The sequence below is a fragment of the Salmo trutta genome, chromosome 3 (genome assembly GCF_901001165.1).
Source record: "Salmo trutta chromosome 3, fSalTru1.1, whole genome shotgun sequence".
Taxonomy (NCBI): Eukaryota; Metazoa; Chordata; class Actinopteri; order Salmoniformes; family Salmonidae; genus Salmo; species Salmo trutta.
Genome location: NC_042959.1, coordinates 30,330,846 through 30,344,061, shown reverse-complemented (window position 1 = coordinate 30,344,061; position 13,216 = coordinate 30,330,846). Strand labels below are relative to the sequence as shown.

The window sequence follows — 13,216 nt, the reverse complement described above, 5'->3', positions numbered from 1 at the left end:
TTAATTTGAGGGAGATCCAAAACATCCAAATTATATATTTTTTAACAAATTCAAATGGAATGCCCCAATATTTAAAACAGTTATTGTCTTCTCTTTTCTATTTAATAATTCTAGCAATTTTGGCCAACTTTTCTCACTGTTTTGTTTTGCATAGCGAAAATATCACCCTTAGTGTTGGTTATAATAAAAATGATTTTCTGTTTCAGTCGCTTGAAGACAACATCATCACTTTTGTGAAGAGAGAACTGAAGTGATTCAAGAACATTTTGAGTCCAGATCTTCCAGAATGCATTGAGAATCAGGAGGAGGATGAAGAAGTAATGGATGCCAAAGAAGTGAGGCAGGACAGCAGTGCCAGAGAGGGGGCTCTGAAGATCACACTGCAAATTCTGAGGAACATGGACCAGCAGGAGCTCGCTGACACACTGGAGAAAAGTAAGGGTTCTCTGATAGTCTTTACAATCTTTTATGTCCACCAAAGAGTGACTCAGAGATTTCTCTCTTATTCATATTTTCTTAAACCTAGGGAAATTTGAGCAATCAAAGGTTTTTATTTTTCATTAGACCAGGGCCTCATTTTCAATGGTGCCCTGAGGACATAAAATAACATATAAAACTTCAAAATACAAGATACAACAACAAGACACAATAACAAGTACATTATATTAGATCATCACAAACATCACAGGTATCATAAACAAATTATTAAAGTCAATCAATAAAACAATTGCACACCTCGATTAAGTAATTTAACATCAGGGTTTTACACTGTGCTAGTGACACCAGGGAATCCAAATGTAATTAATTTAGTAAGTGATTTGAAAAATGTGGAGCATTTAAACTAAAAGCGGATTCACCTAGATTGGCGGAGACCCGAGGAATCTCAAGAGTTAACCAACCCTGTGAACAGGCTTGGGCTCTCATGTTTTTATACTTTAACAACAAAATGAGGAAAGTCGGGAGCTTGTATAGTAGAGCTTTGTAAACAAAAACGGAGTAATGAAATGATCTCCAGGACATTAATGGGAACCAGTCAACCTTTTGATCAGGGGCAGACTGGAACAAGAATTCATCCCTGGTATTGTATCCACACCAGCCCACACCACTGCTGTCACTCTGTGCTTCCTGTCTGTCTGTCTGTCTGTCTGTCTGTCTGTCTGTCTGTCTGTCTGTCTGTCTGTCTGTCTGTCTGTCTGTCTGTCTGTCTGTCTGTCTGTCTGTCTAAACCGTATACCTTATAAAAGCCAAGCTAACGACTTAGGGCTCTTCAATCAAAACCGCTTTAGCCTACATCCACATAGTGGTTGTTTTGGCAGTCGGAGATGGAACTGTCTTAGAGCTGTCAAATCCACACGCAGCTCCTAGCATTATACCTAAAGCAGACACTGCCATTGGTTGCACGGAGTTGCATTAAGAGAAATTCCATGCAACCTTGTTTACGATTTCAAACACTATAATTTGAGATGTTAATCATGTTTTGTTTATTGATTTTCAATTTGAGCGTCATTACTTCTATGTAGCCTACACTTTCTTGTTCTGAACTTCTAACGTGAGTGGGAGGGGTGTGGTTTTGTGACAAAGATCAAGAGTAGCTGCTCACCAATTTGACAGCTCAAACGCAATTACACCTCCGATATTGCCAAAACATCAGCTATGCGGCTATTGCCGGTTAACAATTGATCTGACTGAATCTAGTCCTTAGGTTATATTGAAAATGAGTGCCTGTCATATGTGTGCCCCTGAATCAACTCCTACCCTTTTAATTCTATAACAGGGCTCCAGACTATCATGTTTTGCTGGTGTCACTGGTGCCACTTCATTTTACAGTTGGTGGCACCAGCCCAAATAACAAGTAATCATCTTATAAACTCATTCATGGTGCTTTTTTAAGAAGTATAATAAATAGATTACTTAGGTATTCAAGAAATACGTTGTTTCATCTAACACGTCCAAGCAGGTATGGAATGATTCAAGATGTTTTGATGCAACCTAATCCAGTGATTGTCATGAATTTTGGGTTCACAATTAGACTATAGTTGCTATATTTTACTGTCAAAGTAGGACTCTAGAATGTTTTTTTTTTCATGGAAATGTTTTTTTTGATAGAGATGAATTGCATACATCTTTCTTTGCACTAACTAATATAATAGTCTAATTAATTTGGGGTTCAACACCAGAAGAAGTGGAAACTAAAAACACATGAACTAGATTGCTAAATATAATAACCACTGCTAGTAGCCATGTATTAATCTAACAGTACATTTTATGTCCTAAATGTTGCAGTTTTATGTTGCAGTTGTAGGCTACTATCCATAAGACCTATAGGCCTATTCTCTCTCAATGGCCGGTGCCCTTTTCGAGCTTGCACCACTCCATATTGCAAAGCCATATCAATTATCTTAGTTGTAAAATAGTTGCTATTGAGCTCAAGATTGAGTTGATAAAGAAATAATTATGCCTACAGAAAGCTGAGACCCTCCTCTCTTTGACAGGGACAAGGGGATAATGCTTGTTATGTGTATAGAATGGATTTTTCTCCTGCTCATCACAGCAGCAGGACACAGGGACAGGGCAGACACTTTCATTACAGGAATCATGAGGATAATGCACTTAACTGTTTGACCAAATTTTGGTTTTAGCTGTTGAAAAATATGAAGCTTTGATCGAGGTGACAATGTAGAATGTGCTCTTTCTACATTTATAGGCACCCTTTAAACGATCCATGATCTTGGCTGTCTAACTGATGACTGTGGCCGTTGACTTCTGATTAGCCGAAGGATCATTATAGATAAGTATAACAGAGAAATTGCGCAGAAATCTAAAAAATATAATTTTATCAGGCCCATGGGCCGCCGGTCATGTCACCATTTTCATTGTTTTATTTTTATGTAAAAAAGTATATATTTTTGTGTGTCAATTTTGACCAGCCCATCCACCAAAAAATGGTCTAGCCCATTTGGCAATTTCCAGAATTGCCAGATGGTCAATCCGCCCCTGCTTTTGATACAGGATGCAGTGATGCTTATTACAACTATCACCTGTGATAAAGTGAAGGGCGCTATGGTAGACGGCATCCAAAGGTTTAAGAGTAGTGGCTACTGCATTCCGATAAACGGTGTCACTGTAGTCAAGAACTGTCAGGAAAGTTAAATGTACAATCTTCCTCATGCTGTTCAGGGAGAGGCATGATATATTTCTATAAAAGAAGCCCACTTTAAATCTCAGCTTCTTAACTAGCTCTGTATTGTTTTTAAACTGCAAATTATTATCAAGCCAAAAGCGCAGATATTTACTGTATAGGTGGGAATCTGCTCAGTGAAAGAACCATCCAATGCATAAATGTGTAAGCCATCTGAAATATTTCTATGAGAATTCGAGAACAGCATACATTTAGTTTCTACCGCATTAAGTACCAATTTTAAATCAACAAGGACTTTCTAAAAGGCAACAAAATCAGATTGCAGCTCCAACATAGCCTTGTCAGCCTGGTCGAGGTTCATTTTAGACAACTTCTGAATGAGTAGAGGATGGTCAACAGTACCAAAGGTCGTGGATATGTCTATAAATATAGCAGCACAGTGATTACTATGATCTAAGCAATTTAATATATCATTTAAGACAAGCGTAGCTGCTGATATGGTCCTATGTCCAGGTCTAAAACCAGACTGCTACACATTACGAATATAATTTGAAGTTAAAAAAGTTCTTAGCTGAGAGTTTTCCAGTGATTCTAATATTTTTGAAAGGCAAGATTGTTGTGTGGTCCCTGCAGCGAACGATCTCAAATACGTTATTGGAACAGTAGCAACAGAACATATGGTGCAACAAACGTGTCTAAACACCATTGTTGTCTGAACAGCATCTAAATATATTTTTGTACTGATGGAAAATAAAGGTCTCAAACTTTATTCCTTAACTTGACCTTTTAATGTAAAAGATAAATGCAAACTTTATCATCCAAGCATCACATGGAACACATCCACAGCCAAACTTATTCCATAAACCAGTCTAAATAACAGGTTGCACTGACAAAAAACGAAACATAAACTAGATTAGTTTACAATGTACCACATCTCTGGTGAGCACAAGAGACTAATATAATGTTGTTTAGAAAATAAATGCGTGTCAACTAAGCTAACAACAGCTAAATTCTTTATGATGGCAGCAGCATTTGTTTACGTTTGACAAGCGAAAACTCTCTAATCCCAGAATGCCATTCACTATAAGACGCAAATAAATGGCTGCGCTCATTCCCTGAAAAATATGAATTTAGTTTAGCCACTTTTCAGCATAATCCAAATTGATATACTTGTTACAGTGTTAACAAGAACCGGAGCACATGACTTGACAAGTCGTTTACCGTTATTAACAAAATCACAAAACAAATCAAACGTTTTCAGTTCACAGATCATGACATCAAATACAAGCCTACTTCCTAGTCTAACCGTAATGTTAAAGCTAAACAGGGATGAAACCATTTTAGGGAGGTTTGGGAGGGAGTTCATTTCATTTGTGGGGGGGTTCAAGTCCGTGGGGGGTAGAAATGGGGAAAGGTATCGTGAGGGGATATGATGCAGGAAATATTACTATGGTGGGGGATTTATCAATAAATGGGGGGCAAACACAAGAGAAGTTTATACACTGGGGTCTGAGCTGGCAACCCTGAGGTACCAAAGTTACAATCTAATGAGGGGTTTATGACAACTGGGAGCTCTGGAAAAAACGAGCTCCGACTGGGAAAAATCGTTTTGAACGGTCATCCAACTCGGAATTCCAACTTGGGAACTCGGGCCTCTAAAACTCTGACTTTCCGTCCTTAATATCATTGACGTCGTAATTTTACCTAGTATTTCTCTGAGTTCACAGTTGTCTTGAAAGCACCAAGTCAGTCGAGTGAACTATCCCTTGTTATAACATCTTTGGTCTGACAGACGCTTACGTGACAAACAGAATGCAATTTATGATGTCAAAAAACATGGCGCCACACTTAGCCGGCAAATAGCTTAGCATTAGCTCATCACAGTCAGTACAACATTCAAGTATTTTACACACATCATATGTGTCCATTACAATCTATGCAAGAATCGGAATGCATGATTTGTCACCAGAACTTGAAACATGTTAATAAAACAGTAAATACATTATGATCCATACATAGATTTGGTGTGCTACAACAGAAACGACAACACGATATACAGAAAATAAGCGACTTACTTTGATAGGAACACACACATGTACAAAGTCCAATTTGTAAGACAAACACCTATGAAGGCGCCAGCCAGAAGGTCTGTTCTGACTAGAGATGCGCAATTTCTTCATACTTGATCTGGGCAAACACTAGGGAAGGGCTTGGGCTCTCATTGAAGAGAGAAGTTTGTTGCTCAGTAAAGCCTCAAACATAAATTTCCCATTTCACTCCGCTAGAGTGAAATGGGCTACTTCTTAAGCTAATTAACGAGGAGGTGGAAGACACCTCAATTTAAACTGTTGTCAGAAAAGAAAACTTGTTAGAAAAGAATTTGAAATTGACAAATTGAAACATAGCCTGTTGATAATTAGCAGGCCGTGTGCCTTGGTTTGAGGGCAGTGTGGGTAACTATCCTGTTGCGTAACAATCACATTTTGGAACAAAAGATTCATCTCCTGTGGATTTTTTTACATATTCTTTTTGCAAGGCACTTAATACATACTTGTGTATAAAATGGTTCAAATTTTTAAAAAAGAGTGAGTACCCGGAAGTGCATTATTTTCTGCTATTTGTTTAGAGTTGAATAAAGGAATCCCTAAAGTGGAACTTGAAGTATTTTCAGAAACCTTTCTATCAAATAGATGGCCAGCTAAGGCAAAATGTTTTTTAAAAGCACCGCAAATGTATTTTTTTGTCTGTTATGGGACCAGAGGCTGTCATAACCTGCTGGGGCAATGAGGGGGTGGAGTTATTTTTCCAAAGATTTAACCAATTACCAGAATTTAGCTGGATTTCCACCACTCTCATATACACAATTCAAGAAGTATGTCAACTTTGCTTTTCTAACCAGAGTAGGACATCTATTTCTCAAATGCCTGAAGGACTTCCAGTCAGAGGTAGAATCAGGAAATCTAGCCTTAGCCCAAGCTAAGTTTCCTTCATGAAATATTTCAAACAATTCATGAGTGAACCATGGGTTAGATCTGTATTTTACCCTTAATCTCTTCCACCACTCTCATATACACAATTCAAGAAGTATGTCTACCTCTGACTGGAAGCTTATCTGAAACATCGTTTTTTTTTTAAATGTATTTTTAATGTATTTAACCATTTAAGAACAAATTCTTATTTACAATGATGTCTTACCCTGTCAAACCCAGACGACACTGGGTCAATTTTGCAACACCCTATTGAACCAGGGACTGTAGTGATGCCTCGTGTACTGAGATGCAGTGCGGTAGACCACTGCACCACTCAGGAGCCCAATGGAAAGTCAAACAGAGAGGTACAACATTTAAGAGCCTGATCCGAATCAGAGCTATAGGACACACCCTCCCAATCATACAACCCCAGGTCACACAGGAAATGTTGCTCATTGAAAGTTTTTACATTTTTCTTTGTAATAATGCATGGATACAATTTCGGTAGCTTAGTATCTCTAGTGCAGGCAATGAGTTAATGGTCATTGAGCTCGTTAGCAAAGATTCCATTGGCTGTATACTTATGAGGTGTGTTTGTCAGAATGATATCCAAAATAGTAGATTTTTCAAGGAGTTTTAAGTTGGGGCGGGTTGGTTCAGTTGAGTTAAATTTAGCGCATTACAAATATCTTTCAGTCTATCTGGTACTAGCATCAACCAATCCAGGCTAAGATCACCCAATATGAATAATTAGATAGACAGCAATTCAGACAATTTGCTTAGAGCAATTGGGAGGGCTGAGGGATGGCGACAAACTCCCACTAACGTTAGTTGGGCATTATTACCAAGGCCCACATTTAGGACAAGACATTTAAAAGCCTAGGCATCCCGCTAGCGGGACAACTTCCGGTGAAACTGAAGGGCACGCAATTCAAATAAATAATCATAAAAATGATGGATCTTAAACATTTACGTACATATAAGTGTCTTATATTGGTTGAAAGCTTAAATTCTTGTTAATCTAACTGCACTGTCAGATTTACAGTAGCTATTACAGCGAAAACATGCCATGCAATTGTTTGAGGACGGCGCCCCACATCAAAATATTTTTCCACCGGCACAGGTTTCATAAATTCACAATTACCGATGAAATATTCACTTACTTTTCTTCCTCTGATTTGTCATCCAAAGGGTCCCAGCTATAACATGTAGTGTCGTTTTGTTAGATAAAATCCTTCTATATATCCCAAAAAGTCAGTTTAGTTGGCGCAATCGATTTGAGTAATCCACTCGTTCAACATGCAGAGAAAGGAATCTTACAAAAAGCAGTATGTTCAATAAGAAACCAATTTTAGCAGGTTCGTCCTGTCTTCATGGCACGCGCAAACACGAATTTCCAAGACTGTGTCCCTGTACTGAAAGTTATATTTCTTATTCATTTTTGAAACTTGAAACCTTGAACATAGACTGCTGACACCCTGTGGAAGCCATAGGAATTGCATCCAGGGAGCTAATCCTCAGTATGACCTTATACTTGCTATTGTAAGAGGATGGTCTCTTAAAGAAAAACAATTCCAGTTGGTTTTTCTTTGGATTTTCTCCTACCATATCTATTGTGTTATATTCTCCTACATTATTTTACATTTCTACAAACTTCAAAGTGTTTACTTTCCAATGGTACCAATTATATGCATAGCCTGGCTTCAGGGCCTGAGCAACAGGCAGTTTACTTTGGAAATTGAGAAAAAAAGGGGCCTAACCCTAAGAAGTTAAATTGCTTGTGGACATAGGTGGTAATACACACAGCAACATTCAAGTTGTTTTTTTATGAATATGGCGACACCCCCACCTCTGCTGGCTCTGTCAAATAAATAAACATTATATCCATTTAGAGACATATCAGAGTCTGGCACATACTTTTTTTTAACCAAGTCTCAGTAATTATCAAAATGTCCACGTTAATTTGAGAAGCCAGAATTCCAAAAAGATACATTTTCGAAATCAAACTTATGACATTTACATGAATCAGTCCAAGGCCACAGCTTCCGGGTTTTCAGATCAGCAGAGTTTCTAACACAAACATTCTATGTTCAGTAGGCAGTGGTGTAAAGTACTTAAGTAACATACCTTAAAGTACTACTTAAGTTGTTTTTTGGGGTATCGGTACTTTACTTTACTATTTATATTTTTGACAACTTTTACTTTTACTTCACTACATTCCTTAAGAAAATACTTTTTACTCCATACATTTTCCCTGACACCTAAAAGTACTCGTTACATTTTGAATGCGTAGCAGCACAGGAAAATGGTCCAATTCACACACTTATCAACAGAACGTCCCTGGTCATCCCTACTGCCTCTGATCTGGCGGACTCATTAAACACACCTGCTTTGTTATAAATGATGTCTGAATGTTGGAGTGTGCCCCTGGCTCTCCGTAAATGTAAAAAAATAATGAAATGTTGCCGTCTGGTTTGCTTAATATAAGCAATTTGAAATGATTTATAATTTTACTTTTATTACTGATACTTAAGCACATTTTAGCAATTACATTTACTTTTGATACTTAAGTATATTTAAAACCAAATACTTTTAGACTTTGACTCAGGTTGTATTTTACTGGGTGACTATTACTTTTACTCGCGTCATTTTCAATTAAGGTATCTTTACTTTTACTCAAGTATGACAATTGGGTACTTTTTCCACTACTGTCAGTAGGTAACCCTCTATATGAAATAGCCATGGGGTTGGCTTGAAATGGAATAGAAACAAGATTGCTTAGAACTGTGCCATTTGATCTTAGCCTCGAAAGAGGATGTGGACTAATACAACACTCAATGAGGGTTACCTGTTTTGGGCAAGGATTGATATCCCATCACTTTTTAACTACTTTTTTAATGTTAGCACTCAGCATCCAAGCTCCTCTCCTGTTTGGGTGCAGGCCGTCCCTTTTTAGGAACTGCGTTGCTCCCAAAACAGATAGAAATTGTCAATAGAATTCAACACTTTTTCAGAGAAGAGTCCTGATTTTATCCAAGGTACAGTACTTAAATATCTATACATGTGTTTTTTTGCATTTTCAGGTATTTTGGGTGAACTTGCTCTATGTCAACATAAACTCAAATCTAACCTGAAGAAGAAGTGTGAGAGTGTGTTTGAGGGAATAGCAAAACAAGGAAACCAGACACCTCTCAATAGTATCTATACAGAGCTCTACATCACAGAGGTTGGAAGTGGAGAGATCAATAATGAACATGAGGTGAGAAAGATTGAGACAGCATACAGGAGATCAGCAACACAAGAGACACCAATCAAATGTAATGACATATTTCAACCCTTACCTGGACAAGACAAAGGTATCAGAACTGTGCTGACAAAGGGAGTTGCTGGCATTGGAAAAACAGTCTCTGTGCAGAAGTTCATTCTAGATTGGGCAGATGGAAGAGAGCACCAGGATGTCGAGTTGATATTCTCACTGCCTTTCAGGGAGCTAAATTTGATGAAGTCGAAAAAACTGAGTTTGATGGAACTTCTTCATCACGTTTTCATGGAAACCAAAGAATCTGGAATAACAGATTATGAAAAGTACAAAGTAATGTTTGTTTTTGATGGTCTGGATGAGTGCCGACTTTCTCTAGACTTCCAAAACAATAACAACTGCTGTGATGTCACAGAGTCAACCTCAGTGGACGTGCTGCTGACAAACCTCATCAAGGGGAATCTTCTCCCATCTGCACAACTGTGGATAACCTCCCGACCTGCAGCTGCCAACAACATCCCTCCAGAGTGTGTTGACAGGGTGACAGAGGTACGAGGGTTCAAAAACACACAGAAAGAGGAGTACTTCAGGAAGAGAATCAATGATCAGAACCTGGCCAGCAAAATCATCTCACACATTAAGTCATCAAGGAGCCTCTATATCATGTGCCACATACCAGTGTTCAGTTGTATTTCAGCCACTGTTCTAGAGAGAATACTTGGTCAATCTCAAAGTGGAGAGATGCCCAAGACACTGACCCAAATGTACTCACACTTCATGGTCTTCAACAAGCTAATCAAAAACCTGAAATACTCAAAAGATGCAGAGAAAACTGAGACATCCGATGAAGAGATCATTATGAACCTGGGGAGGCTGGCCTATGAACAACTGGAAAAGGGCAATCTGATCTTCTATGAAGAAGACCTAAGAGAGTGTGGCATTGATGTCACAGAAGCTTCAGTGTACTCAGGAGTGTGTACACAGATCTTCAGAGAGGAGTGTGGGTTGTACCAGAAGAAGGTGTACTGCTTTGTACATCTGAGCATTCAGGAGTTTCTGTCAGCGTTGTATGTGTTTCTCACATTCACCAATAACAATGTTAATCTTATGGACATACAGCAAACCACCTCCAAAGAACCTCAGATATGTAAAGATACACCTGCAACCATCCTGCACAAGAGTGCAGTGGACAAGGCCTTACAGAGTGACAATGGGCACCTGGACCTGTTCCTCCGCTTCCTTCTTGGCCTCTCAATGGAGTCCAATCAGTCTCTCCTACGAGGCCTACTGACACAGACAGGAAGCTGCTCACAGACCAGTGAAGAAACAGTTGAGTACATTAAAGAGAAGATCAAGGAAAATCCCTCTCCAGAGAGATGCATCAATCTGTTCCACTGTCTAAACGAGCTAAATGATCAATCTCTAGTTAAGGAGATCCAAGCTTACCTGAGTTCAGGAAGCATGTCCAAACAAGAACTCTCACCTGCACAGTGGTCAGCTCTGGTCTTTGTGTTGCTGACCTCAGAAGAGGAGTTAGATGTGTTTGACCTGAGGAAATACTCCAGATCAGAGGAAGGTCTCCTGAGATTGCTGCCAGTGGTCAAAGCCTCCACAACAGCGCTGTAAGATTTTGCCTCTTTTGTCAAACAGAAAACTGACTTATACCAAAAATTACTTTTATTGGCAACGGTTTTATTTATGTCAGCTCAAAAATGAATTTTATTCACTGAAGTATGCTACACTTATTAATGAGGAAGTTACACAAAACATACTTTTGGCTATTTAGAAGTAACATTTACATTAACTATTCTTAATGTATACTATTATTAGCCTATAGTCACTTTAACCTTGACACTAACTTTGTTTTGTTAATCTAAATGTTTTCTTATCTTGTATAAGTTGCCACAGTAAAACATACAGAAGAGCAATACTTCTTATATGTTTTACATGTATTATATTTTAGGCTAAATGGGTGCAACCTGACAGAGAGATGTTGTGATGCATTGGCTTCAGCTCTCAGCTCGAACTCCTCACACCTGAGAGAGTTGGACCTGAGTAGCAATGACCTGCAGGATTCAGGAGTGAAGCTGCTCTCTGCTGGACTGGGGAGTCCACACTGTAAACTGGAGACACTAAGGTGAGTCCCTACAGGGTGTGGGAAATATTTTCAAACGGGGACATGTTTTATGATTTTTAGATGAACAGCTTCGGGCTTAACAATACGAAACTGCATCTTAGAGACCAAATGTTGAGTAAGATCTGAAAGGAAAGTTTCTGCCTCATCAGGTTGTCATTCTGTGGAGTCACAGAGGAAGGTTGTGCTTCACTGGCATCAGCTCTGAGGTCAAACCCTTCACACCTGGTAGAGCTGGACCTCAGCTACAATCGCCCAGGAGACTTAGGTGTGGAATCGTTGTCTGCTGAACTGAAGGATACACACTGCAAACTGGAAAAACTACGGTATAAGGCAGCAAAATAATGACTTTTTTAGTGTTCACCATGGCTAAGGTTTGATACCAGTTTGATATGTGGAGAGTTTGTTTCTCTTATGGTGTCAGAGATCTTACCATGATTGTCATTCCATTTTTTCTTTCCTACAGTGTGGACAATGATGCAGAGTACTGGCTAAAATCTGGCCTGAAGAAATGTAAGTCAGTCACTTTTAAGAATAGACCACATTTTTTATATGAAGGGCCCTATACAGTTTGAAGATTGTTCAGCTTGATGACATTGCTATATTGCTTTTTGGCAAAATTATTTCTATACAAGGCTCTGGATACATCAAATCCTTTCTAACAACCAGTGGATAATTAAGTGACAATGCCAGATAAGCTGTGGTTTATAGAATATATTGCCACAGGTGTTGCAAACCATACCAATATATCCTATAAACCATGGCTTTGAGGGCATTATAATTTGTATACAATGGTTACCAACACATTAAAATAATGATGTAGTTATTTTCGTGAAAAACATTATTTTGATAAATGTATTCATACTATTTCATCCTTCCACGAGGATATAGTCCTGACACATCTGGTCATCCATCCTGTTTCTGAGGTTGCTAGCCAAGCCCCACACGTTCCCCTCTTTCTCAATATTAGAGACCATTTATTGAATATTTGAGTAATATAAAATGCATGTGGATAAGGTTAATTTCCCATCCATTGTGGACTACCCTGTCAAGCAGCAGAAGGGTGATTTTGCCTATGTAGTTAGCCAGAAAAGGTCAGTAAGCTAGCTAGAAACTTTGTAAAGTTGCATACACAAACATGGATTGTGAACTTCGTTTCTAGCTAACATTATCCCCCAATTCAAGGTGGTTTTAACCAATCACTATCCAGGATTAGACCCACCCGTTCTATAACCACTGCCTAGAGATAAAGGTTAAATAAAATAAAGGTCCAATGCAGTTTTTTTTTAAATCTCAATATCAAATCATTTTGGGGTAACACCTAAGACCTTACTGTGATTATTTTCAATTAAAATGGTCAACAAGAAACATAAATAACTTCTTAGCCAAGAACAATTTCTCAAGCAAGAATTTCGCTAGGACTGTCTGGGAGTGGTCTGTGTGGGGAGGGGAAAACTGAAAACTAGCTGTTTTTGGCAGAGAGGTTTGGAACTCTCTTATTGGTCTATTAACTGATGTCACCAGGCATGCCAAAACTCCATCCCACTGAAAGAGACTGGAATTTCAGGTGGTGTTTTCAAACAGCTTTTACACTAAATGGCATTATCATCACTTTCACAATTTCACAATATTATTCCAACCTCATAGTGTGGAAATATACACTGAGTGTACAAAACATTAGAAACACCTGGTCTTTCCATGACATAGACTGACCA

At 38.6% G+C, this 13,216-nt stretch overlaps 1 protein-coding gene across 2 annotated transcripts in view; it reads left to right on the top strand.

The window, feature by feature from the left end:
- Nucleotides 1-13,216, top strand: part of LOC115172359 (NLR family CARD domain-containing protein 3) — a 29,165-nt gene that overhangs the window by 11,543 nt on the left and 4,406 nt on the right. Inside the window, exons 4-8 of one of the 2 annotated variants that reach the window (XM_029729738.1) lie at nt 207-435; nt 9,192-10,989; nt 11,331-11,504; nt 11,654-11,827; nt 11,968-12,014. In XM_029729738.1, coding sequence (XP_029585598.1) covers nt 321-435; nt 9,192-10,989; nt 11,331-11,504; nt 11,654-11,827; nt 11,968-12,014 — 2,308 coding nt within the window. In that variant the 5' untranslated portion in view covers nt 207-320. Of the gene's footprint in view, nt 1-206; nt 436-6,384; nt 6,474-9,191; nt 10,990-11,330; nt 11,505-11,653; nt 11,828-11,967; nt 12,015-13,216 lie in introns of those variants that run through there. The other variant, XM_029729747.1, reaches the window with a different exon arrangement.